The 26,693-nt window shown below is 45.9% G+C and overlaps 1 protein-coding gene across 2 annotated transcripts; it reads left to right on the top strand.

Annotated features, from left to right (window-relative positions):
- The first annotated feature begins 2 nt into the window (after positions 1-2).
- hspa12b (heat shock protein 12B) lies at positions 3-26,426 on the top strand. Of its 2 annotated transcripts, XM_042070823.1 has the most exons (14): positions 3-334; positions 2,238-2,458; positions 9,304-9,379; positions 10,723-10,817; positions 12,019-12,143; positions 12,562-12,748; positions 13,504-13,608; positions 15,169-15,285; positions 17,996-18,173; positions 20,888-20,974; positions 22,437-22,541; positions 23,174-23,432; positions 24,743-24,846; positions 25,106-26,426. In XM_042070823.1, the coding sequence occupies exons 2-14, from the start codon at positions 2,381-2,383 to the stop codon at positions 25,774-25,776; spliced, it is 2,187 nt and encodes a 728-aa protein (XP_041926757.1). In that variant the 5' UTR covers positions 3-334; positions 2,238-2,380; the 3' UTR covers positions 25,777-26,426. The 2 variants fall into 2 exon arrangements, with proteins under 2 accessions (XP_041926757.1, XP_041926758.1); XM_042070824.1 differs by lacking the exons at positions 3-334; positions 2,238-2,458 and adding an exon at positions 3,612-4,232.
- The last annotated feature ends 267 nt before the right edge of the window (positions 26,427-26,693 follow it).

The following is a 26,693-nucleotide window of genomic DNA, read 5'->3' as shown; positions in this document are numbered from 1 at the left end:
AGTGTGACAGGAGGTCACTCCTGCAATGCACATGTGTGTTGTTTAGCCTAGTTTCTGTGTGTGTGTTATGCATGCGTTGAACTGTCAGCTCGACACGTGTGTCACTGAGATTTTTCACAGACATGACCGCTCAAATGCAAGATCACTTTAAACGCAACGCCAGAGGACTAACAATACCACGGTCTCCGCGCTCCCAGGTAGTGGAAAGTCTGGAGGACTTCTGGATGTAATCCTGCTAATGCCAACACAGGACAGGCAGATTTATACTCCCCTAGCTGCCGAGTGAGTCACACTGAAAACAGTATGCCACGACCTGGATGACTGCTGGGTGAATGTGAGTAATGGCACTTTCCTCCTTTACCTCCAGACAACGCAGGCAAAGGGAGAAGGGGGCCTCTCAGTAATATAGCCCCATATAGAGGCCATTTATTATAGTCGCTGCGGGGAGTCTTGCCCCTTTACTCATTCCCTCGTTACGTGTTCTCTCATACAAACTACCTCCACCATCGCTGACCACCCCACTCCCTCCCTCACACATGCAACGCTCACAGGCTATGAGCATAAATTAAAGTGGATGGCCCCTAAAACCTGAGCCACTACTTAAGAGTAGGCTACAAACAATTCTGTTGTATTTCATATTTTAAATATGGATTGGTAAGGAGGGAGGAAGGGGGGGGGGTATTTTTTGTAACCTTTCTAGTGTGTCTGTGCAGTACTACTGGCCATTTCCCACCATGTAACCTGTAGCCACTCAAGGCACAAACTACGCTGGGGTCATGGAGGGCACAAGGCGGGGCCTGAGGGCATAGTCATGGTGGGTGGGGGGAGAACTATGTTGATCATGCATCTAAATGAAAAATGTAAGGTCTGTGTGTGTCTACGTGTGTGTGTGTGTGTGTGTGTGTGTGTGTGCGCGCAAGGGTGGGAGCCCATTGCCTGAGGTGGGGACCGGAGGCACAGGAAAGGCAGGGGCGGAAGACACACACACTTACACACACACACACACACATACGCTTGCATGTATAGACATACACACATAATTTAAAAACACCCAGTCTTTCCACACACCCACAATCTCAGCCATACATTCACAGACAGGAAGGAACATATTAGAACTCACGTACGCAATTTTGTACTCACACATTCACACCCTCACACACACATGCACACACTCACTCTCTCTCTCACGCATGCACACACACGCACACACATACACGCATGATGTATAATGATGAAGATGTTGCAAAGTTTTGCCTGAAAGTTTGCAGTGAAGATGTAACAGGGTGTTGGAAGTTGCTCTGAAACATTTGGTGTTGATTTCTTATGTGTTTACAGTAAAAAAAGTATTTTAAAGGAGAATTCCGGTGTGATATTGACCTAAAGTGTGTTGAAACATGATACCGAGTGTGAACGTATGTCTCATAGCCCATCTTGGCTTGTCCCCTGCACTCCAAAATCTGGCGCTAGTTAGCCGATGCTACCAACAGCTTTTTCAATGGTGGTGCTTCGGCATCGGGCTAGCCATGCAAATAAATCACTGTTTTACACCATTTACGAGGCTCAATGTATCTCCACACTTCATTGGTAGACTTCCGAGGGCCCTGACATTTAAAACGAGACATTGAGAACTTTAAAAAAGCACTGGTAGTTTACTTACAAGACGATATACAGACAGTATCTTCACGAAGTTTAGCGTTTGCAGCCATCTTGAATTTAGTCACGATAAGTCGAGCGACGAGTAAGAATGAACAGGTATGATAAGGGATCAGATTCCAAAAATAATTCTGTGGAAATGCATGGATTCCAGTTGCTGCTACTGGAAGAAACTAAACTATCGTGACTAAATTTAAGATGGCTGCAAACGCTAAACTTTGTGAAGATACTGTCTGCATAAATCGTCTTGTAAGTAAACTACCAGTGCTTTTTCAAAGTTCTCAATGTCTCGTTTTAAATGTCAGGGCCCTCGGAAGTCTACCAATGAAGTGTGGAGATACATTGAGCCTCGTAAATGGTGTAAAACAGTGATTTATTTGCATGGCTAGCCCGATGCCGAAGCACCATCATTGAAAAAGCTGTTGGTAGCATCGGCTAACTAGCGCCCGATTTTGGAGTGCAGGGGACAAGCCGAGATGGGCTATGAGACATACGTTCACACTCGGTATCATATTTCAACACACTTTAGGTCAATATCACACCGGAATTCTCCTTTAATATAGCTTTTGGTGTGTCCTTGACAGGTAGACATAAAGGCCTTTTTGGTCTGGACACAGAAGAACAGATCATCCTGTCACCTGACTGGTTGTCTTCCTGTCTGAGTGGAGAGGAAGAAGACACTGTCCATGCAGACCTGTCACAACTCTGTCAAGACCCATACCCAAAAATGACAAGAAAAGACAAGAAAAAGAACAGAGAGACAAAGATAAAGAGAGAATCAAAGACCGACATGGAGTCACTAACCGTAAATATAATTTTTGCTAAATGAAATAATTTCATTAGAGGTGACTACAACAACAACAACCACAACAACGACAATATGAAAGAATGGGACAGAGAGAGAAGAGGAAGGTGGAGGTGGGGAGGTGAGTTAGACCTGTAATTCACTCTGGGAGTTCAACAGCACCTCTAATGGATTCCAGACTTTGCCAGGTTAAATTGGTTTAGAAATACTACGGGCTGGGAGAAACAAATTCACAGAGGGCCTCTGTTTCCACCCACTTCTTTCTCTATCTCTGTTTCTTTGTGTGTTTTGGAAGGGGGGCATTGCTACAGAAATTTTTTCTCTGAAAGGTAGTAATAACCTCCAGGACTCACCAGTGTGTGTGTGTGTGTGTCTGAGAGAGAGAGTGAGAGAGAGAGAGAGAGAGAGAGAAGTTTATGTGTGAGTTAGAGGTTAATGTGTGCTTTCAATCAAAGTCCGCAGGAGAAATCAGAGCTTGGGGTCCTAAAGAACTCCTGTCTGCCATCCACACTCACACACTCAATCACCGACACACAGACCAGCTCACACACACACACTCCGGACCATAAGCCACAGAGCCCATGTGTACATGCATATGATAAAAACTGTTGGTCATAAGAAGTTTTGAGTTCCTCCACCATTAAAACAGAGATTAGCCTAAACAGTAGTAAAAATAATTTAAGAGAGCACTATATAGGCACTGAAAAAGTCGTTTTTTATTGCATCTAGTTAACGTTTGTCTTTGAGATCTGTTTAATAATAAAAAAAAAATGAAATCTTGTACACAGCAAACAGCTCCCAGTAACTTTTGCCTGTGTTTTTGAGGTCCGGACAGTCCCAAGTCGTCCCAGTAACTTTTTGTTTCCGTTTCTCTCTTGTTCATGTTAGAAGTCTGTGAAAGCCCTGAAAGGAAGCTCTTTAAACAAGGAACTTTCTACCAGCAGATGCTCAAAGGCAAGGAAGGATGGCACAGATAGGGAGTGGAGGACAGTCAAACGGAGACGGAGGAAGAGATGAATCAGAGGAAGAGAAAAGAGGAAAAAAGAAAAGATTTCAAACAGGAGGAGGCGGAGAGATGGAAGAAGAAGAAACGACAAGATGCAGGGGGTGGAGAGCAGGGGAAGGAGGGAAGGAGGAAAGGAGGGGGTTCACGATGACTTAATCAGAGAGTGCTGCCACTTCACATTCTCCCCACCCTCTTTGACACACACACACACACACACACACACACACAGAACATGTTCCCTATGAAGTCAGCTTCCCCTCCCACCCCCTATGCTGTAACAACTCTCCTGATCGAGTTGCCTTTGTGGATGTGTGTGTGCGTGAGTGTGTGTGTATACCTATCACGTCTTTCCTCCCTGACATTCCAGAGCAATGGAGCGACTGGAAGCTTCACACTGCCTGCACAGGACGGAGCACTTGTGAGACCAACACACACTGATTCTTGCAACACCGACTTGCCACCGACTTTTAGGAATCTACTGAAAACACTGGGGGTCTTTTTTTTCCCTTTTTCAATTCTTTGTCAGCCAAACACCCCCCCCCCCCCCCCCAACTCCACTCCACCCCCCCACATCTCTCTGACTCGTGACGATTTCTTTTGTGAGCACCACTGCTCAGAGTTCCAGCTGGGAAGTTCATCATCTGTCTGCGCTGTGCGTCTGACTGCAGAGTCATCCTCTTGAGTTCGCCTCTCTCTCTCCGCCGGACTTATAACTCCCGGATTAACTTTGTTCGAGAAACACCAGAGCATTGTTCAAGGAGCAAACGGGTAAGTTGATACCACTTGTCTGAACAGGAGCCTTAAACTCAATACGAGAGTGAAGAGTCAGTTGAGGGACTTGATGGATGTTGTTAAAGGCATACTGTAGTGTGCTGTCACTGTGCTGGGGAAAAAAATTTACAAGGTGTGTATTTGTACTTAAGATGATGTTGCCATGGTGATGTGAGTGCAGGTGTTGTGTGCTTCTTGAGTTGTTTGAAGTGAAACAAGGTCTTTCTCGGGTCGTGTTTATGCAACCCAAATTCTGGACATGAGGACAGGGGAAAGCCAGGACCCCGACTCCATTCTGACTAAGTTTCATCTTTACTCCTGTGGGAATAAGGGTTGCCAGAGGAACATGATATCCTTTGTATCGCTGGAACTGCCACTCAACTTCTGTGTACTGCTGCGGATGACAGAAATGTTCCTCCGAACATACAGTTCAATGTCTTTTGTGAGTGCATGTATAATCTCATGTAAATTTGGGTGTGGCTGTGACATGCACATCTTACTGTAGGTTTTGAAGAGTGGCGTATCATTGTTCTACTTGATTATGAGTTAAAAGCCAGACTGAGATATGGAGTGATTTTAATTCATTCATTTTGGTTGTGAGCTGACTGAACAAGTATCTCAATTCAGCAATTCAGGTTGGCTGGTCTTCAGGCAGTGTCTCTCCGCAGCAAACTCCATGTACAGCTCCACATTTCCAATTGGGCAACCATGGACACTATTAGACTCTTAAGCCTAATGTTTATGAGTCAAACAAAGGCAACCCTTTTTGTGTGGTGCCTCTCACACACAAAGCAGGCTCATAACTGGGGCAAATAGAGTATATAGAAGAGATATTGGAATGAACGCACTTCCACAAATGGGGGAAAGTATAGGGGTATATTTCAGATGAGCTTGAGGGGGGGTTGCTTGCAAGCAGCCAGCTGCATATGGGGTAGAGTGAAGGAGAACGTCGGTGGGGTTGGGGGTGTGGGCCGGGGGCTTTAGCGGAGACAGGAAATGGAGCCCTGGAAAGCTCTCTCTCTCTCAGGGAACAGGACACGTGTCGGTGAAATCAGCCCCCCACCCAACTGCCTTTTTGCGTGCTGGGGAGTGAAGTTTGAGCATTGTGATGGTTTGTTCATCCAAAACCACCCCACACTCCCAACACTGCCGTTTCTGACTCACTGACCAAAACTATATATTTACACCATTCCACCCATCCATCAGTAAACTCACCACTTTACCAGAATCTCCACTTTGGTCACCACTTTCTAGATTATCTGTCCTGAATTCCCTTTTAGTGACACTTGTCTGAGTCTCATTGTGGTATACTATATGCAGCTTACAACAGGTCAGAGATCAGTCTGTCTAAAAGTCACATACAGTAGTAACTCACCAGAGGTATTCAGGGACACAGACGAGTGGATTATTTTGGTTTTTGGCACACTGACGGGAAATGAGAGACAAGCTAGTGTCACCAAACAGGGGTGCCGCCCTACACAGACCAAAGCCATGCCAAACTTTGCCTCTCCTGATAACGTGTGGCCGTGATTCATATGGTCCAAGTCTGTCTCCACTCCATTTGTACTGTTACTGCAGAAGAAGACACCAGCTTAATTTGGAATGATTTGTACTTACCCACTATAACACTCATTATCTCAACTTGTACATATGATCATTCAGGGCTTAAAAGAAAAAAAAATCTGATAACATATCAAAACATCTGATACAGCTCAGTAACTGGCTGCAGAAAATACTGATTAACCCAATTAATCCCTGAAAAGAAAGAGTGGAGAGTCAACACACTCAGAGTTTAGAGAAATTGCGAGTTGGAATGTACCAGACTCTACCTCTTAGACAAGGACTGATAGACCATGGCAATTAGGCTTGGGGTAAGAGAAGACCTGAGACCACCAAGTGGTCAAAGACTCCTCGGTCAATCACCTTCCTCAAGTCAGGTCAGTGGGATGTCTCTGCCCCAGTTCGGAAAACCTGTGCCGGACTTGTGGATGGTGCAAACTGACTTTGAATGGTGTTATAGAAGGGTTAGAAGAGGGGTTCCTGTTTTGAACTTTTTTCAAATTCAAAAAGTATTAAAAGCAGATTCATAAAAACCTGGACACTGTAAAAGAAAATAGCCTATAGGTGACATCGAAAAATGCTGTCTGTCAAAATCACCACCAACTTTCATATTGGAGACCTGGGTTCTGTCCATAAAAATTCCAATTCATACTATGTCATTTCAATTATAAATCATTTATAAGGTCCTCTTTTGATTACAAAAGTTGTGTGTTTGTGTGTGTTTTCTTTTGGCGAGGGTGTGTCTTGCACCCCTGAAGAAGCACGGGACAGTCCCACGTGAGAAAGGGGTAGAGGCTAAGGGGTGTGCCCCCTCTTCCTTCGGCACTGTATGCACCAGTGTGCGGTGATGTCATCCTATTGTGTGCAAGGGTCACTGCAGGCAAGAAGGCGCTGATTGCAAACTCTTGGAGTACTGGATAGTGGAAAACACTGGGCCACTTTTCCTGTGGTGATGAACACAACATACAATCACCATGCAATGATGCCGTGAGTGTCGCTTTTCTACACAGAAGGTCTACAGTTGTGCACCCGCTGCTGCAGATAGTGGATGTGTTGATTTACCACACAGCTGAGCTTGTGTTGATGATAAATGTTATCCACATGCATTCTTGACCTTGAGAACATAAATATGTCCTTTTGGTGAATTTATAGAACAAAATCGCTGTGTAACAGAAACTTGTGGGAGGTAAAATTGTGATGACCAAGAAAGAATCTTTCATTCTCCAACATGGGTTCATTTTATTCTTTCAAGGCAGAAAAAGGTATACAGGCCAGTCTGTTAAGATGGTGTCATGTGGGTTCGTCCTCTTCAATAGAGGGAGTATAGAGGCTATTTCAACACAGTCACCAAGGGTTAATCACATTTTCAATGGGCACCAAACAGGGCTTGAGTGAAAGTGAATGTCCCACTGTGTGTGTGTGTGGTTGGGTTTGGGTGTGTGTGTGTCTGTGGGTGTGTGTGGGTGTGTTTGTACAGTGGCTTGGTTGTGATGGTGCAATGTAAATGGTTTGGAAAAGTTTGTATCTCTCTCAATCTGCCACACACACACACACACACACACACACACACACACACACACACACACACACACACACACACACACACACACATACTGTATTTGCCCCCTGCAGTCTTTCCTCCATCTCCGCACCCCCCTCGACTTCTTTGAGCTGATCCAGGCACAGTGGGGCGTAGCTTGTGGAATGCCTTGCTCCTTTGTGTCACTGGCAACGCTGAACCCAAGCCAGCTTCAGGGCTCCATGCCAATCCGGTCTGGGAATCAGAACCAGCTTCTGCAAAGCATCACAGGGGTCCAGCAGGCTTTCCTCCCGCCTCTCACTCGCTCCCACTTTCTCTCCTCTCTCACTCACTTAGTCACTCACTCACTCTTTCTCTTTTTTCTTTTTTCTTTTCTTCTTGTTTTCACTCTTTTATCCCCGAGGGGAAGGCCAGTTGAGCCAGGCTGCTTATTCCACTGATCCCTGGTTTTTAGTCGCGTGGCTCCACAGCCAATACAGTGAGAGGTGGAGTGATTGAGAGAGGTGTGGAGAAAGATGGAGTTTTAGGGGGAAAAAAGCGCAAAAGAGTATAAAAATGAGGGTTGAAAGTGTGTGGGGCTTTTGGCGAGACTGCATGACAAATGTGTTTTTCCCCTCTCTCTCTCTCTTTTTTTTTTATCATGGAATGGGAAACAGAAACTTCAACCCAAATGTAGTAATATAGAAACACACAAACACACACACATAAAGGACAGCACATTTAAACCACATGTGTCTCTGTTTTGTTTCATGTATGCCCTTTGCGTTCTCATTTTATTTCAATCTCCTCCAGCTCATAGTGTCTTTGTTACAGCTGGCATTTCAGAGGACAACCACAGTAAAAATAAAGAGCCCTAAACTGTGTAGGCTTTCCAAAACACACAAACAAGGCTTCAGTCATGATGTTTACACTTTCATCATGACTGTGAGGTCTTTAAACGGCAAGACTTGATGAGATACACCAAATGGAACCTGGATTCTAGGCCAGAGAAGAGTAGAATGTCAGGTAACACTTGTGGCCCCCGAATCCGTTTAATTTGGCTTGGAAGTTCGGGAACACTTCCCCGAGCCAACCTCATACTTCCATTTTATTTTTCCATCCAGTCCCTGGTGAGAAGGTGGATTAACAACGGGTGTGCGATGATTATCTTAAGATTTCTTTCCTGGTGGTGTGTATATGTGTGTTTGCACATGCGGTCGGCTATCTCATTCCGTAGGGCTCTTCTGGAGTGTTGTTGCAGCTGTTGGGTGGCGGGAAACTGCCCTAAGAAATGTTTGCTGAGAGCGAGATAGAACGAGTGATAATCGAACACATCCATCTTTAGTTGTCATAAACACCCAGACAGATTGTTCTTGGGTTCTGGGAATTATGGGATTGGCTACGGGGTTGAGTGTGATGAGGCCTGGCCAAAAGGTGCTGGTTCTGCTCGGGTGATTTGATTGGGTCAGTATAGTGCTTTGGATCAGTGCAGTCAGCACAGACATGAATGATTAACTGTCCTGGGATTAATCCGGTAGAGCAAGGTGTATTTTAAAGGTTTTGACTCTGAAGACGACGCTGTGTGTTGAAACATTAATCACTTGCAGCGCCATTAAAGTATAAAAAGGTTATTTAAGTGGCCCAGGTTCTGCTGCTGTATTTTAAAGGTGTCAGCCTTGATTATAATTCATAACACTTTTCATTAAATGATGTGAAACTCAAAATGTGAAAGGTACTCTTGCCATCCATGGTATGCATTCCCTTTGGTGTTCGTGCACAGTTCTGATTCTGTATATTGGAAAAAACAGCTCAGAAATTAAGGACTCCGCCTTTAAAGACCAAAAACACATCACACTTTCCTGTGCTGTTTGATGCTGTGCGTGTTGAATGAACATGCCTACAGACTGTGAATGTAAATGTAACTGTCATCTGTTCTGTACGATGGCCTTTGATGTTAATGCTGATGTACCTTTGCGTGCTCTCCTTTAGGCTGCCAAGGCCCTGTCACCTGTCACCATGGCAGCCGTCCTGCAGCCCAGCAACAACAACACCCTACAGGTGCCAGGTGAGACCGGAACATTCCAACACTTAAGATAAGCGGTCCAGATCACTGTATAGAGTTAAGAGAAGAGATGGTTGTATATTAAATCAGGCTGCACCGAAGAACAAAAACAACTGTATATTTTCACATGCTGGCCAGAGATGCAGTATGATGTTATGAAGCTAGAGTTGTCTCTCCCTGGAATACCAGATTGTTACTGGTGTTTGTGGGGTTAATGATGTGAATGTAGTATGGCTGGACCACTGGACAGGGGTGTGAACATGTTGGTCTTATACTCTTTCCCTCCCCTTGGGAATATGAGCATGTTCTGATAACATTCCCATCATTCCTGAGAGGACACCCCACCTTCTCCATGGAAACTCATTGTATGTGTGCGTGCGTGTGTGCATGTGTTTTGATTTGCGTGTTCCTGTAAATTCCACATTGTCTGATACAAAAAGAGGGCATGGTCATTTTAACCCATGGAACTTTAGCCAAAGTCAAAAGCTCCGCTGCAGGAATTCTCAAAGGCTGGAGTTTTTGGAACACCCTTCAAATGGAAGCTGCCGTTCCAAGAGGATGGCAGCTATCAGAGGGCAGGGTGTTACCGTGGTGACAGGCTTTTTTTTGCACCGTGCGATATGCAATGACAGGTCCCACACACGCTTATCAGATTAAGAGTCTGTGACTGTCACCCATGTCTAGTTCGATATGCATATGATCCCTCCCAGTCTGCTGGAATGTATCAGTTTAAAGCTCTAGCAAAAAGGAAACCTCCGTCAGTGAAAGGCTTCCATGAAATCTCCAAGGAGCAGAGAGTGAGGGTGAAATTACAGGAAGTAGCTCCTAAAAATGAGAACAAGCAAATTTGCAGAGTGAGTAAACAAAACAAGTACGGCCAGCACGGAAACTCATTCATGTTGCTCATTTTGATCTCCGTAACCAGGATAGGAGGGGTGACTGTTGCCAGAAAACAGGACCAGTGAGGTATTTGAAACATGACCTTCAAGAGTCGATGATAAGCTGGACCCTTAAGGCCCTGAATGTCAAAGCTGTCATGGCTTTCCTTTTACTCGGCTGCAGTAGCTGAAGCTTACAGGATAGAGACCCTCATGACACAGTCTACAGCAGCCTGACATATGCCCTTCAACCTCTGGAAAAAAGCTCTTGGAATGTTCTAGATAGGCTCTTTGGGGTTGGCCTTCTAAAAATGTTTATGGATCACTGACAGGAGGCTTATGTGTTTTGTGCAGATAAAAGGTCAAGAATGCTCAATAAACTACCACTCAACCCTCTCTCCCTCTCTCTCTCTCTCCCTCTCTCCCTCTCTCTCTCTCTTCTGGTCTTTCTATTTCTCTCTCTCTCAGGTGAGAACAGATCTGTTTCGTCCACTCCATCAGGATCCCCCTCGCCTTCCAGAAATGACTGCAGTATTGCCCCTCTCACGCCATCACCCTCTCCAGTAAGGGCCCACACACACACATACACAAACACACACACACAAACATATACACACGACACAACAGATACATATACATACATTATATGCATACACATATACACACACACACACACACACACACACACACACTCAAGCTCAGACTGGCTACTCCTATGCCACACCATATACTATTACATTGTTGTCGGTACCAAATTACCAATATGTGCACCGTCAAACAGCAGCATTTGTAATAGCCAGCGATTCACACATGTATAATTATGCTCCTTTACTTAGAATTTAACATAGGCTCTTAGGCACGGCCATGTCTGCTCTCAATCCCATTTAGTTCACACACACTGCAATCTGTGGCCAAGACTGGGGATGCTTTTAGACCACAGATTACTAAGAAAGAGTGGATCAGGGAAAAACTCCCACAAACTGGCTCTCAGCTAGATTTATGAATGTTTTTTTCCACCAAATTCTCCATCTCTGTTAAGCTTTTTCTGTTAAGCCTTTTTTTGCATTTTCTCAAGGACATTTCACAAACACCATGCTCTCCACATGTTTTTAGTTATCCACTCATTACAGACACACCATTAGCTGGACCTACACCTGTAATCTGGGAGAAAACACCAAGGGAAAACAACTTGGAAAAAGACTAATGATACAAGAGGTTAAAAGGCATAGTATATATAGCAAACCCACTTGGGTCTGCTCTCTCACCCAGTGTCTCAAACTGGCATGGGAATCCACATGAAAGTGGGATGCAGAGACATATTTTCCTGATGACGAATCCATAAACCTTTGGAGAGAAATGAGCAAAAGCTCTGACCTGCTGTCAGTTCATGTCCGTACCAGGGCACTGCCTAGTGCAGTGTACCAGTGAACACAACGACACCCACACACACAGATCCGGGGTCAGTGATAACCTTCACGTACCTGTCTTTTCCCTCCCTCCCCCCACCCACCACCTCCTCCTCTCCTCCCTGTCCCTCCCTTTCTCTCCCTATCTCTCCTTCTCCATCTCCTAACCCTGCCCGCCCTCTCACTCACATCTCATCTCACTCTCTGTCTGTCTGCCTCCCCGTCCCATTCATTATGTATTCCTGTCTGCCGCTTGGTATTTCTCTCTCTCTCTCTCTGTCTCTCTCTCTCGCTCTCTCTGTCTGTCTGTCTGTCATCTGTCTCTCTCTCTCTCTCTACCTCTGTCTCTCTCTCTCAGAGGGCAGAGTTGAGGCCCCACGTGGCTCGTCCCTTCTCCGTGGTGGTGGCCATTGACTTTGGCACCACCTCCAGTGGCTATGCCTTCAGCTTCGCCGATGACCCAGAGTCCATCCACATGATGAGGTATGTCATCGGTGTCATGGACACACAAACACAACACAACAACAGCTTTCATACATGGGAATGTCTAGCCCATTTAGAGTGTAGCCATTTGGTCCATGACTAGTTGATTGCTGCATGGCTGCAGCACTGACTAGTGATTTTAATATTCGACTAGTTGATGACACCTCTAGTATACCCAAAGACACTCAAACGTACACACCGTTGTACAAACACACATGCAAAAACAAACACTTACCTCATTTTGCAGCAACTGACTACAATGTTTGTACCGTATTTGTATTTGTATTTACATTTAACAAATGTTAGATGAGAGCTCCTTTACGCAGAGTGTTATCAGGCCTGGAATGAGAAGATAAACATATGATCATGGTGGACTGCACTCACCTCACTATGTACTGGTACCCCTTTCCTGCCTTAGACGCTGGGAAGGTGGAGACCCAGGCGTGGCCAATCAGAAGAGCCCCACCTGCCTGCTGGTGACGCCCGAGCTGCGCTTCCACAGCTTCGGCTTTGCGGCGCGGGACAGCTACCACGACCTGGACCCCGAGGAGGCCCGCCACTGGCTCTACTTCGACAAGTTCAAGATGAAGATCCACAGCACCAGCGTAAGCACTCAGGGTCCAGCAAAGGAGGAGGGGGAAAATGGCAGACTTCAAATACACCTGAAGTCATTTACTTTAAGTATGTGAGAGGCTCTGTAATGATACTGTAATAGTATACTAGATGTGCTGATACTAAAGATGTGCTGCTGATACTAAAGATGTGCTGTTTTGACATTCCTTGAGCATTAACTGGTCCACTGAGTAAGTAAGACACTTGAAGTAGACTTTTAGTCGTATACTTTTGTGCAATATTGCTTTAGAATGAACTGGTCCTCTTGAGCATGTTTTTCCTAGCAAGATTTTACTAGAAATAAAAAAAGCTATTTATAAGTACTCCACCTATTCTTTAGGTAGCACATCAGCAGTTCATCATCATGGACTTCATTTTTTCTTTCAATAGATGTTTTGTTAGCCTAGAAATCTAGACGTACCCTAGCGGCAGCAAATGTAATGTGGGTCTGGATCGTCAGGCTAATGTTTTGAACTACATTACAAAACACTCTAAACATTATAGAAAGGGGTGGTGATCTTTAGATCACAATTTATAAATGAGCTGAATGCAAATGTTCTCAGATAAGAGACAACAGTGTGAGATAAAAAAAAAACAGCAGCCTCTTTGAGCTATGAAAACAGCCAGCGATGAGAGATGAGCAGTTATGTATTGGCCATGGTGGTTAGGTGTGGGGAGCTATGCAGGCCTGCTCTGCATTCTAATGGGTGTGGAAGGTTTTGCAGCGGTTCTGCTCGTTTTCCCACAGGACCTCACCATGGAGACGGAGCTGGAGGCAGTGAGTGGTCGGAGGATGAGGGCCATCGAGGTGTTTGCCCACGCGCTGAGGTTCTTCAGGGAGCATGCCCTCAAGGTGCCCACCCACCCACACATACACACAATACCATGCACGCGCGCGCACACACACACACACACACGCACAGATGCTTATGTTTATACATGCACACATTCAAATGTACACATATGCACACTTTACAAAATTGCCACATAAATATTGGGATACGCACAGGCATGCACACATGAGTGCATTAATATGTGGATGTTCATTCTCTCACTAATACACACAGTACATGCTAACACACATCTACACAACCTGCAACATAAATAGACCAGACATATGCAATATATGACAGATATCCACCAACCACCATAAACATTGTGTGAGGGTTTGCACATGTATATTGCATATGCAATATGTCATATATATGTACAAACCCTCACACAATGTTTAAGGTGGTTGGTGGATATCTGTCTTTCTATAAAGAGAGTTTTAGAAAGATTGAAGAAAACCTGGTCAAAAAAAGTGACAGAGATACAGAGCAGATAGTCAAACAAACCCAGAAATGGAGAGAAGGAAGGAACAGAAACAGACTGAGAGAAGAAGAAAAAGAACTAGTACAAGAACAGAACCACGGGCATCTGTCCAAAGAACCCAAGCGTTCCCTTCCGCTCTATCGCAAGAATCGGCCGAAGTGCTCCGAACATGGAGAACAACTGACACAAGAGGGCAGAACGCCAAACCCAGAGATCCCCTGAGCACTGAACCCTCCCCCCCCACCTCTGTTCCTCTGCTCCTCCTCCTCCTCCTCCTCCTCCTCCTCCTCCTCCTCCCTGATTTCCTGTAGCCCCTGGGGCTTGGGGGAAAACACCGACAGAAAAGGGTGCTTCACTTCCACACAAACATCAGGACCAAAACCCTGAGAGGTCGCAGGGGTCAGCCTAGGCCTGTGATAACGGGATCCAGACATGAGCAGAGATGCACTTCAACAGTACATGCAGTTTCATAGTAGAGGGAGAGTAGGCTGGAGATATATATCTGTGACAAATACGATAACCGTAACCATAGAAATTACAAAAAAGGTATGAGTATGAGTGATGAATCTGAAAAATGAAAATGAAGAATAATCTGCCAAAGTGGTGGTAAAAACATCGTATCCCAATATATTTAAAGGTGCCGTGTGTAATGTCTGACAAAAAATAAATTCATACTACACATTCCATAAAATATAGGGGCAGTATACCTCCAGAAAGTGAGTTGGTCTACCCTAGAGTAACAACCGAGAAACGTGTATTGCAGTTTGGCTGGCAGTTATGTTGTCCGCATACCGCCTCCCATGGCCAAAACTGGTATTATGACACCTGTCGGGCTGTGGCTAGTAATTTAGCATGCTAATTCAGGTTGATATCTCTGCAGCACTATACCTTGTCATTTTTCATGACATCATCCCCCTTATTTCTTCTCATTCTTTTGATGTGTGTAGCTCATTTTCTTGGATATTTTTATCTCAATTCTTACACATGGCACCTTTAAAGGTACAAAAGAGGAAGACTGTTTGTGTGTGTGTGAGGGGATACATTTGAATGCTGTCTGTGACTGTGTTTTCACATGTGTGTCTGTGTGTGTATCATGCAGGAGGTAAAGGAGGTGTGGTCAGCAGCGCTGGAGGAGGACGAGGTGCGGTGGGTGATCACAGTGCCGGCTGTGTGGAGGCAGCCTGCCAAGCAGTTCATGCGAGAGGCGTCCTACCTGGTAATCACAACCTCCGCCCACCTCTGCCGTCCACAACACTCACATCACATTTAGATATGGACAGTGAACACACTCTCTGAAACCAAGTCCAGAGAGTGCAGTCTTCATAGGACAATACCCTAACATTTGTGATAGTACTTGAAAAACATCAAACCGTCAGGTTTCAGGAACTGCTCTGCATTAGAAACATTTTATGGCAGTTCAACAGCAAATATTTATAGAACAATTGTTTGTAACATTAATTATATAAACAATTAACACTAATATACAGTAAGCTATGTTCTGCTATTTACTATCCAGCATGGCAGCACATAGGCTTGAGCGTGAGATATGACCTATACTACTGTGACCTTCTCTGTGACTCTGGCCAGTTTTGACTGCTGCTAAATAACCCACAGCACACTCCATAAAATACTCACTCAATAAAGCCTGGGATCGTAAAACCAGCATTCACTCCACTACTCGCAAACATGCCCATACACACTCTCACATCAACACACACTCATACATCAACACACACTCACACATCAACACACACTCTCACATCAACACACACTCATACATCAACACACACTCTCACATCAACACACACTCATACATCAACACACACTCACACATCAACACACACTCACACATCAACACACACTCACACATCAACACACACTCACACATCAACACATACTCACACAAACACATATATACATATACACATGCTCCAATGCGTGTGCATGCACGCGCACACATGCACACAGACACACATGGACAGACACACACACACACAAACACACACACACACACACACACACACACACACACACACACACACACACACACACACACACACACACACACACACACACACCATATACACATGCCCCAATGCGTGTGCCTGCGCTCATGCATGCATGCACACACAAGCACACGCACACATGCACACGGACACACACAGACGGACACACACACACACACACACACACACACACACACACACACACACACACTACCAGGACTATTTCAGGAAGTTTGCGTGCATGGAAAGGAATGCTGGAGCCCTAATCACCACTCACATCAATGGGAACATGGAGCAAAGTGTATGTGACGCCACAGATACATGACATCCATTATGAGTGTGTGTGTGTGTGTGTGTGAGTGTCTGAGAGAGAGATATGTGAGTGGAGGTGAGTCTGTGAGTGTGTGAGTGTATGGACATGGAATTCAGGGCGGTTTCTGCAGTGTCCTGTATTTCCGGTCTGCTGTCTATTGATGACATCATGGATGAAGTGACTTTCTCAAAATATAAAGCAGTTTTTCCTCCTCTTTTCACACCTGTATCGGCAAATACCCGGCAAAAGAAAACCATGCACTTAGGATTGCCACTTTTAATTTAAAACTGTACATATTAAATAGTCAGAAATCACACACACACACACACACACACACACACACACTGACTGGTGGCTTAGACATGGATGGGTGTGTGTGTGTGTGTGTAGGGGGGGGTAGAGGGAGGCGGAATTTCCTTACAGCGATGTCATCAGAGTCTGAACAATGTAAGAGACCGGCACACAAACACAGGAAGCCACTCCTGGACCAGTGAACGACACAGAGAGAGAGAGAGAGAGAGAGAGAGAGAGGGGTAGGGTGGAGGCAGGGAGAAAAAACAAGGTGACCTCCCCCCTCCCCTCCCCTCCCCCCGGATGCCCCTGGTCCAGCTTGGATGGACAGTGCCCCGCCCTGTCTGTGTTTGTTGATTGGTGGTTATTTTATCCTGTCCGCGTTCAGGATCGAGCCACGCTGCTTCCTGTTTGACCAGCATGCCGTGCTTTCACCGCTCCCCTTCCTTCCCAGCATGCCGTGCTTTCACCTCTCCCTCACCTTCCCATCATGCCGTGCTTTCACCTCTCTCCCACCTTCCCATCATGCCTCAGCAGGCCTCACCATCCCCTTGGAGAGATCACGGCATGACAGAACAACCAATCAGCAGCACTCGCATACTAATTCAACACTATAATTAATCCTCATAATTCACATGGGCCCTTCTGCAGTTATCACAGCTTGGTGTATCATGTGTGCTGCCACCAAAACAGCAATAGAAAAAGTTCCATCTGATTTCTCTTTACCGTTTGATTGTTTATGCTTTATTAGAATGGTTGTTGAGATCTGGTGTTGCAAAAACACAATGAACAAACAACACATTCATTTGCCATGTCATAGTGATAAGCGGTGATAAAAAAACACTCCACACAACAAGTTCCTCTTTCTTTTGGCCACTTGTTCTCAAGTGAGCCCAAATTGGAAAGTAATATTGCCAAAGGATGGAACTTAGAAATGCAGTGAAACAGTTAAATTCATAATCATAGAATATAAATATAAAACATGATAATAGGTGGCACACACACACACACACACACACACACACACACACACACACACACACACACACACACACACACACACATACTTGAATTTCCCCTGGGGATCAATAAAGTATCTATCTATCTATCTATCTATTTACATTTCCCCTCTTTCTCTCTCTGTAGGCTGGCTGCTCCTCTCTTTCTTCCACTTGTTTTCTCTCTTTCTTTCTCTCTCAATTTAATTTGTTTTATTAAATGAAAATGTTTTGGGGAAATCAGAATCAGATACACTGTCACACACACTTACTCTCTCTGTATCTCTCTCTCTGTCTCTCTCTCTCTCTCCCCCATAGGCTGGCCTGGTGTCTTCAGACTCCCCTGAGCAGCTTCTCATCGCCCTGGAGCCCGAGGCTGCCTCCATCTATTGCCGCAAGCTCCGCCTCCACCAGATGATTGACCTCAGCCAGCGACCAACGACCAACGGCATGGACCTGGACGGGTCCCGCCTCTTTGACTCGAGCTTTCGGCAAGGTACCAGAGCGCTGTTTCCCTGCCTCTCTCCCTTTCTTTCTCTCCTTCAACAATCCCCCATTTGCCTTAAAGCCAGAGCCCAGAAAAACCACAATGTTTCTCCGGTTTCGAAATTACCATGGGACGGGGAGCGGACCCCTTGTCCTTGGGAAGGCAGTGCTTTCATCTCTCTAGGGGGGCCTGTGGCTTTTGATGCAAAGTGTGTGTGTGTGTGTGTGTGTGTGTGTGTGTGTATGTGCGTGCGTGTGCAGATGGGCATTATGCAGAGTTCAGATAACGCTATGGGGCTATCAGAGAGATGTGAAGAATAGAAACCATGTGTTTATGTAAAGAGAAAGAGAGAGAGAGAGAGAGAGAGAGAGAGAGGGGTGAGAGAGAGAGAGAGAGAGGGGGGGGGAGAGAGAGAGAGAGGGAGAGAGATGGGGGTCTTGTTTGTCACTCTTCCATAAGGAATGGGGTGACCCTGAGAGGGTTTGGCCTAAATACGCCCTAAATGTGTCTGACCTCGTCTGTCAGTCATTATTCTTTCTCTGTGTGTCCGTCGTTCTTTCTCTCTGTCCGTCTCTGAATGGGTGGAAGAGCTGCACCAAAAACTGAGCCAGCCCAGAGCTCTCCACGCTGTTAGTCTGCATGTCATGCATATAACACACGCACACACATACACAAAGAAATGCATACAGTCACGCACGCACATGCACACACACACGCAAACGCACACACGCACGCACGCACGCGCACGCACGCACACACACACACACACACACACACACACACACACACACACACACACGCGCACACACACACAGGCCTGTAATTGAAACAAGGTGCTCTGAGACCATGATCTCACCCCCCTCTCGCCCTGTTAATCCTCAAGTTTCTCTCTCTCTCTCTCTCTCTCTCTCTTTCTCTCGAGTGTGCAGCATATAAGGACCTGAGCCCCGCCGAGTGAGAAAATGCGGTTTTGAATGAACGACACTTCAACTCCCGTCAGTCCTCTCGTTTCTCATAAAATATGTCCGTCACGGTCATGGCTCCAGACTTCTTACCCCAAAAATTCAGACTTTGCCTTGCTCTCCTTTCCCTTTGTCCATTCTCAGTCTCTTTCTCTCTCTTTCTCTCTCTCTCTCTCTCTCTCTCTCATCATTTCTAATAAGCAGGCCTGTAGAGGAGAGGGGTCATATGGAGATCTATGCACTGCCACATCATGCTGCACACCAACAGAGTGCCAAGAATGTTAGAGTGTTCTGTGTCTTTTCCACAGCCTCTCATCATCTCTTCTTTTCTCTGTTTCTCACACCCACACACGACACGAGCACACACACACACACACACACAGTATCCCTTTCTCTTCTGTCTTTTCAGCATTTCCCATTGTTTCTATATTTAGGCCTTCCTCTCCCTTATATCAACTCACTATTCCTGAACTTCTGCCTGCTCCGATCGTCAGTAGTGAAGTCACACGGACAAAAAAAAAAAAACATTCCAAATTCTCAATTTTTTCGATCTTGCCTTCTCTCTGTTTTTCTTCTGTCTTTTCTTTCCTTCTACCCTAGATTTCTGTGGCCTAAATGGTTTCCAGACCCCGGGACCCCCTTGCAGAGTAGTGCAGGGGAGCGTGGCTGAATGTTTGGCACGCAGCAGTGAGAGTGGAGTCAGGTCGACCCCCCCTCTCTAGATGCTGTTCAGATGCTGCAGCCCCCCCCCCAAAAAAATCTCCACAGTGGCCAATGGCACCAATCCCCCTCAGCTTTACCTACTAACTGTACGCCAGGCCAGACCAGACCAGCCAGGCACTCTTCCAAAAAAGTGCAATCAATCAGTAATGGCCGCCTGCCTTGTCTCAACAGAGCGTCCCTGACAGGGTCTACTTAGAACGCTGAGAATCAATCAACGTCTTGCCAAACAAAGGGTTCTTCAACTGGAATATGCACAAAGTGCCCCTGCTAGCGCAGAAATAGCCTGTGGAGAAAGAGGAGGGCTTTCATAGGATGCTAGCAATGCTAACATCATCAGTTCTATTACCCAGAGAGAGGCTAATGATCTGTGAACTTGTTTGCTGATGAATAAATACACCAGAATCAACTGTGATGGATCCATGTTTGTAATAAGTTGGAGAGAAGGAGAGGAAGGTTGTTTTGGAGCAGCTTGGCAGTGTCAGTACTAGTTTCTGACACTTTTCAAGAGTGTAAACATTCAGATTCCTGGTTTGTTTATCAGCCACTACTCTAACAGCCGAGGAACTAAAACACTCAGAACCCTCAGAAAACAGCCTCTTAGAACTCCACAGCCGCAGAGACTCAACCATATCCAAGTCCCTGCTAGGTCACTGTGTGCGGCAACTGTAATGAGCCTTGTGAATGTGATGATGATGATGATGAAGTTGGTTTGTTTTTATTGTCTCTCTGACCTCGGCTAATTTCTCAACTCTGTTGGGCTTTTGCTTTACGGGAGTGGTGCTTAACCTCCGCTAAAGGGGGGCATGTCCAGAGTACTCCCAATGTTGTGTTAGCTTATTTACGGGTGATTCATCTCCTCTCCCGTGTTGTAGTCGTTGTAAATTAGGCCCATGTGCTGGACGCTTTATGATGGTTCACTCCTTGCTTTTACTGGCTTGACCACAGCATTTGCAGCTCCTCCAACCTCTGACTCCATGGGAGTGAAGAGGAACTGACCCCAGACATGTGTGTGTGTGTGTGTGTGTGTGTGTGTTTCAGCGAGGGAGCAGCTGAGGAGGTCCAGACACAGCCGCACCTTTCTGGTGGAGAGTGGGACAGGGGAGCTGTGGTCGGAGATGCAGACAGGTGAGTGGGTTGCCACAGAGATTGGCGAGTTGCCATGGATATGGACAGATACACAGCCTAACTGAATTTACATGTTTTTAAGAAGGACATGTAGTAAGTGTTTTTGACACTTGTACAAGAAACACAAAAGAAGCCTGCCAAGAGTTGAATATCATCCCAGCAAGCCTGCCCATTTTAAAATGGCCCATGGGAACACACACACACACACGTCTAACATACAGCCAGCACCATTTCCTGTAGCTATATGAAATCTGAACATCATCCAACAATGGCACTGCAAATAAAGGTCCCTCTGTTCTCCACTCCCTACAGTCATCTCTCTCTCTCTCTTCATTTCTAATTGGAGAGATCCCTCGTTATCCAGCAGCTTATGCTTTTATGTGATTTTAATTCCAGTGTACATTTTCAGGTCAGTCTTTATGGGCAGTCACACCACCTTTCATTTATGTTTGTACTGGCTGCAAAATGTGTTTGTGTGAGTATGTGTGTGTGGATGGGTGTGAGAGTGCCTTTGTGTGTGTGTGTGTGTGTGTGTGTGTGTGTGTGTATGTTTTTATAAATCCTACGGCATTAGCTTCACCCGCTCGGCAAGCTCCAGGGTCAAAATAATCAGTCCTTCAAATCCAGATGTTTCCTGCCATCACAGAAATAAAGCGAGGGAGAACAAGGGAACAGGCGAACAGGGGTGAGAGAGAGAAAGAAAGAAGGAAAGAAAGAGTGAAATCAGGATAAAAAGAAATGAAGAGTAAAATAGGGAGATAGAGAGAGAGAGAAACCAAACACAGCACGTCTTGTTGTTTGTTTTCCATCCTCCGGCCAGTTCCAAACCCCAGCAGCCCCCTCCTCCTCCTCCTCCTCCTCCTCCTCCTCCTCCTGCCGATGCCAGCTCATTAACGGCCCTCTGCAATCCCGCATGGCAAGCTGATCCATCTGAAACAGCAGTGCCTATAGATCTCCACCGCCGGTTCAGCCCCCAGCCCATGCCTCTCCATCCCACTACCCAGACAAATACATACACACACACACACACACACACACAAACACACAAACACACACACACTGTGACAGGCCAGGTCTCCACTCCAAATAAACCCCCTTCCCTTTTCTGTTTATTTCATCCCACAGCTTTCTCAGTTTTCTACCACTTCATTCACCCCCCCCCCCCCCCCCACCCCCACACACACACACTCTTACATCCATTTTTCACTGGGTGTGGCCCTCGTGGCCGGTGGACATAAACACGAGGCTGTGGCCCTGTGTCTGGGGTCTTATCTGGCCAGTTATCATAAACTGGCCCGGGGGCTGTTTACACAGGCTGACCGCACAAGTGAATGGCCATGGGAGGGGGTTGGCGGTTAGCACTTCCGCAATACACACGATGGATTTTACTCTCCTCTCACTGCAAGATATGCTAATGGCAGTTTCTCTCTGTCTATCTCTCTCTGTGTGTGGCTGGTTGCAGGTGACCGCTACATAGTGGCAGACTGCGGAGGGGGAACAGTGGACTTGACCGTCCACCAGATTGAGCAGCCGCAGGGGACGCTGAAAGAGCTGTACAAAGCCTCAGGTGACTGTCTGACTCAGCAGCCGGGAGACTCTCCTCCACCTGTGTGTGTGTGTGTGTGTATGTGTCTCAGCAGCCAAGAGACTCCCCTCCACCTGTGTTTGTGTGTGTGTGTGTGTGTGTGTGTTGACCTCCCACCGGCGCCCTCTGTTGTATCCAACGTCATCAGCCATTGGTGCACTTGTATTGCTGACGTTCACAAGGGCATAATATTTTCACCTTATCTATGGCCTCAAGCGATGGAATGACGTTTGCAATGCCTGGGAATGTTTGTGAAGTGCTTAATAATGATGATGGGTAGGATAATGTAGATTGCCTGAGTCCAATTAAGGTTGAGCAGCAGTGTTAAAAGGAGCAGGTTTAAAAGGAGCAGTTGTTGCAGCTCCACAATATGCCTCTAGCACTCTGCTCTAAAATCTGTGCTCTTAACCCCAATAATAATTTGTGAAGCAAACACAGAGAGAAACATATTATAACAATGAGACCCACCACTCTGGCATTGAACATCAAGGGCAAAACTTGATATTCATAAATATTTCATAAATGTCTACGGTGTGACACCATCTTACCTTTGGACAACATATGCCCAATGAAAAGCTAAACGCTATACTGGTCTTGATTCCTCCTCCTGTAAGGCGGTCCGTATGGTGCTGTGGGGGTGGACCTGGCCTTTGAGGCCCTGCTCTGCCAGATCTTTGGGGCTGACTTCATCGAGAGCTTCAAAGCCAAGCGTCCTGCCGCCTGGGTGGACCTGATGATCGCCTTCGAGGCTCGCAAGCGTACCGCTGCCCCAGGCCGGGCCAACGGGCTCAACATCTCCCTGCCCTTCTCCTTCATTGACTTCTACAAGAGGCACCGAGGACAGAGTGTGGAGACCGCCCTGCGCAAGAGCAAGTAGGCACCTAAAACATGTTCTAGCTGGAATACTCATTAACACACAGGACAAGACTTTGAACTGGGCTAAGACTTAGGGTAGCATAATACAAAACCCAGATGTGTCTATCAAATGAGTTTTTTATATATAAATCGACAAAATTACTTCCCCTAGTCTAATCACAGATCAAGCAGGCAGGCCATTGGCTGAAAAAGAGTAAGAGCAGGGGTAAGGCTTAGGCCGGATATCTTGGCCATTTCATTCCAACATGGCCATTTCTAATAAGGTTCATTACACCCTTTTGGGGGACACACGTAATTTAGTTTAGCTGTCCCTCTAGAATTATTTGGATAATCATTCAACATTCAACAAGCATTCATTCGGTTTGAGTATCTAATTGTGGGCACAGTTGACTGAACTCATGCTGCGGTAGTAATTAATGACTTTTCTCAGGAAATGCCTGTTTTAATGAATAAGTAACTTGCAGTTTCCTTGCATGGTAGCTTCTTGGATGTGTTACACTGCATAATAATCAAAATGGGTACATGTCCTCTGAAGACTTCGGAAAACTAACAACATTTTGCATAATGCTAAAACATATTTTACTAATACTCAGTCCCTCGGTAACTAAAGGGTTGAGATCATGTGAATAAAGTGTTGTACTGCAGTGTTTTAATTTGTGTAGAAACATGGCCACCACACCACCACACAAAATCCTAACACCATACCCCAAAAGCACACTTAACTAACACAGCACCTATGAGTGGTGAGAAAATCAGTGTATGAGATTGCATTCCTTAGGACCTGCAGCAGTGGTGTAGTCTAGTTAGCTGTAGTGGATATACTGTGAAGTAGTAGTTAGTTGTAGTGGGAATACATGTGATCAACCCCAAATGTTAATACATATTCTTACTATACTGAGATAGTGATGCTTTTTAGGTGGGTATACTGCGTAGTGCATATTACGTAGACTACACCACTGACCTACAGAGTGAATACCGGTAGATCTCTTGGGAGGAATCTGTCAAGTGTGAGGTCTGAGTGAGGTCCCAAATCAGTTAGTGCTTTACACGCTCTCCTCTGTGAGGTCAAAGGGCCTAGCCAGGCTCTTGCTGCAATAAGGAGTAAATGGAATAATTATGCCATCCAGTGTCCAACATTGTCTGTAATTGCTCTTGAAAAGATACATTCTCTATCCTATTGTACGTCTGACTCAAAGAAAGACTTGGGGATTTCAGTCTTGAAATGAGTCGATATTGTAAGTTGACATCCTAAGCCACTAGCTTGCTCTAGGGTGTGCAAATCTGAAATGTGTTTCTCTCTGTTCTAGCATGAACATTGTGAAATGGTCATGTCAGGGAATGCTGAGGCTCACTCCAGAGGCCATGAACGAGCTCTTCCAACCCACCATCAATAACATCATCAAACACATTGGTAAGGCTCCTCATTAACACACACTACTGTGATTTATCTTCTGAGAGAAGTGCCTTGAAAGGAATGTTCTGTAAGCTTATAGCATCTCTTGCTAATCTCGAACACAACTTTTGTAAAGGTTTTAATTCATAGGTGTCTTTCTAGTAGTTATTCCCCCTGAATCCTACCTTAAGGAAAGAACCTCTCTCTAAGCCTGGAGTCCAACCTGCCAGAGCTCCATGACCTTCCTGACCCTCTCCTTCTCCACCCTTTCCCACAGAGGAGCTTATGCAGAAACAGGAAGTCCAGGGCGTGCGCTTCCTCTTTCTGGTGGGCGGCTTCGCCGAGTCACCCATGCTGCAGCGGGCGGCTCAGAATGCCCTGGGCCGGAACTGTCGCATCATCATCCCGCAGGACGTGGGCCTGACCATCCTGAAGGGCGCCGTGCTCTTCGGCCTGGACCCCACGGTGGTGCGCGTCCGCCGCTGCCCGCTCACCTACGGCGTCGGGGTCCTCAACCGCTTCGTGGAGGGCAGACACCCGCGGGAGAAGCTGCTGGTCAAGGACGGCCGCGACTGGTGCACAGACATCCTGGACAGGTTTGTGGCTGTGGACCAGTCGGTGGCGCTCGGGGAGGTGGTGCGTCGGAGCTACACGCCGGCCAGGGTCGGCCAGCGCAAGATCATCATCAACATCTACTGTAGCATCAGCGACGACGTCACCTACATCAGCGACCCAGGGGTCAGGAAGTGTGGGGCCATCACCCTGGATCTGCCCGATCCTGAGCCCCAGGCCGGCGCTGCTGCCGCCGGGAACAACGGGATCGCCACATCTGAGCGGAGGGAGATCCGCACCACCATGCAGTTTGGGGACACGGAGATCAAGGTGATGGCCATCGACATGGCGACGAACCGCACCGTTCGGGCCAATATTGACTTCCTGTCCAACTGAATGCCACACTGATGGATGTTCTACTACAGGGCTATCGGATTGTGAAGGCAGGCTTGAATAAGAAGCAAATGGAAGAGACTGTGAATGAGCAGTGCGTGTTTGCAGACATCAAGGACACAACTGTGGTTGCTTTTCTTTTTGGGAAATGGAATGACCATGACATGTCTAATTGAAATTAGCAGGCAGATATTGGACTATTAAGGACTGCTAAAAGGCACCAAAAGATTATACTGTTAAAATACAAGAGCAAGAGCAAAATGTTTGCTGTTCTTGACTGAAGTCCTTGCAGTGCTCCCAGTGTGTTGCTGGAGATGTTACCAAAGTGGAAGTTTGTTACTCAGTGTTAGTGATAGTGCCCCCTTGTGGTATAAAGAAAACCCTACAAAACAAAGGTAAAATATGCTGGAATTTCACTTGGAAAATAAGCTTGTACATTGTTACTTTGATTTAGTTCACACACTGTACATACCTATTTATATGACTTCTTATAATTATCCTAAAACTGCACGCTGGGATCTATCCACTAGGTTCATTGGAGTATTTTTTATAATGAAACTTATGTATTCTTGTATCCTGCACTTATTTCAGATTTCTTTTTATGTACCTTTTTTTGTATCAAATATCATATAAAGTTTGACCACTAACTTTTATTCAAGTCTTTATCATTTGTCACTTTTAAAACCTGTTCCCTCCTGTAGAAACCTACTGAACTGATTCACGATTTTCTAAATGTATTTAAGCACAAGATAAGACTTAGGAAATATTAACAGAAAACTGCCTGTTGAGACCTAAGATGTACATAATGATTGCGACCAGTCGAGTAACGCTGCTTGGTTACTATTAGTGTTTTGAGTATGGAAGAAACTACAATAAATATATTCTGCCCTGTGACAGCAGCCTAAACACAGGCCTCCGGT

Source organism: Alosa sapidissima, chromosome 18 (genome assembly GCF_018492685.1).
Source record: "Alosa sapidissima isolate fAloSap1 chromosome 18, fAloSap1.pri, whole genome shotgun sequence".
NCBI lineage: Eukaryota > Metazoa > Chordata > Actinopteri > Clupeiformes > Clupeidae > Alosa > Alosa sapidissima.
The sequence above is the reverse complement of the archived record's forward strand: the minus strand, read 5'-3'. Positions and strand labels throughout refer to the sequence as shown.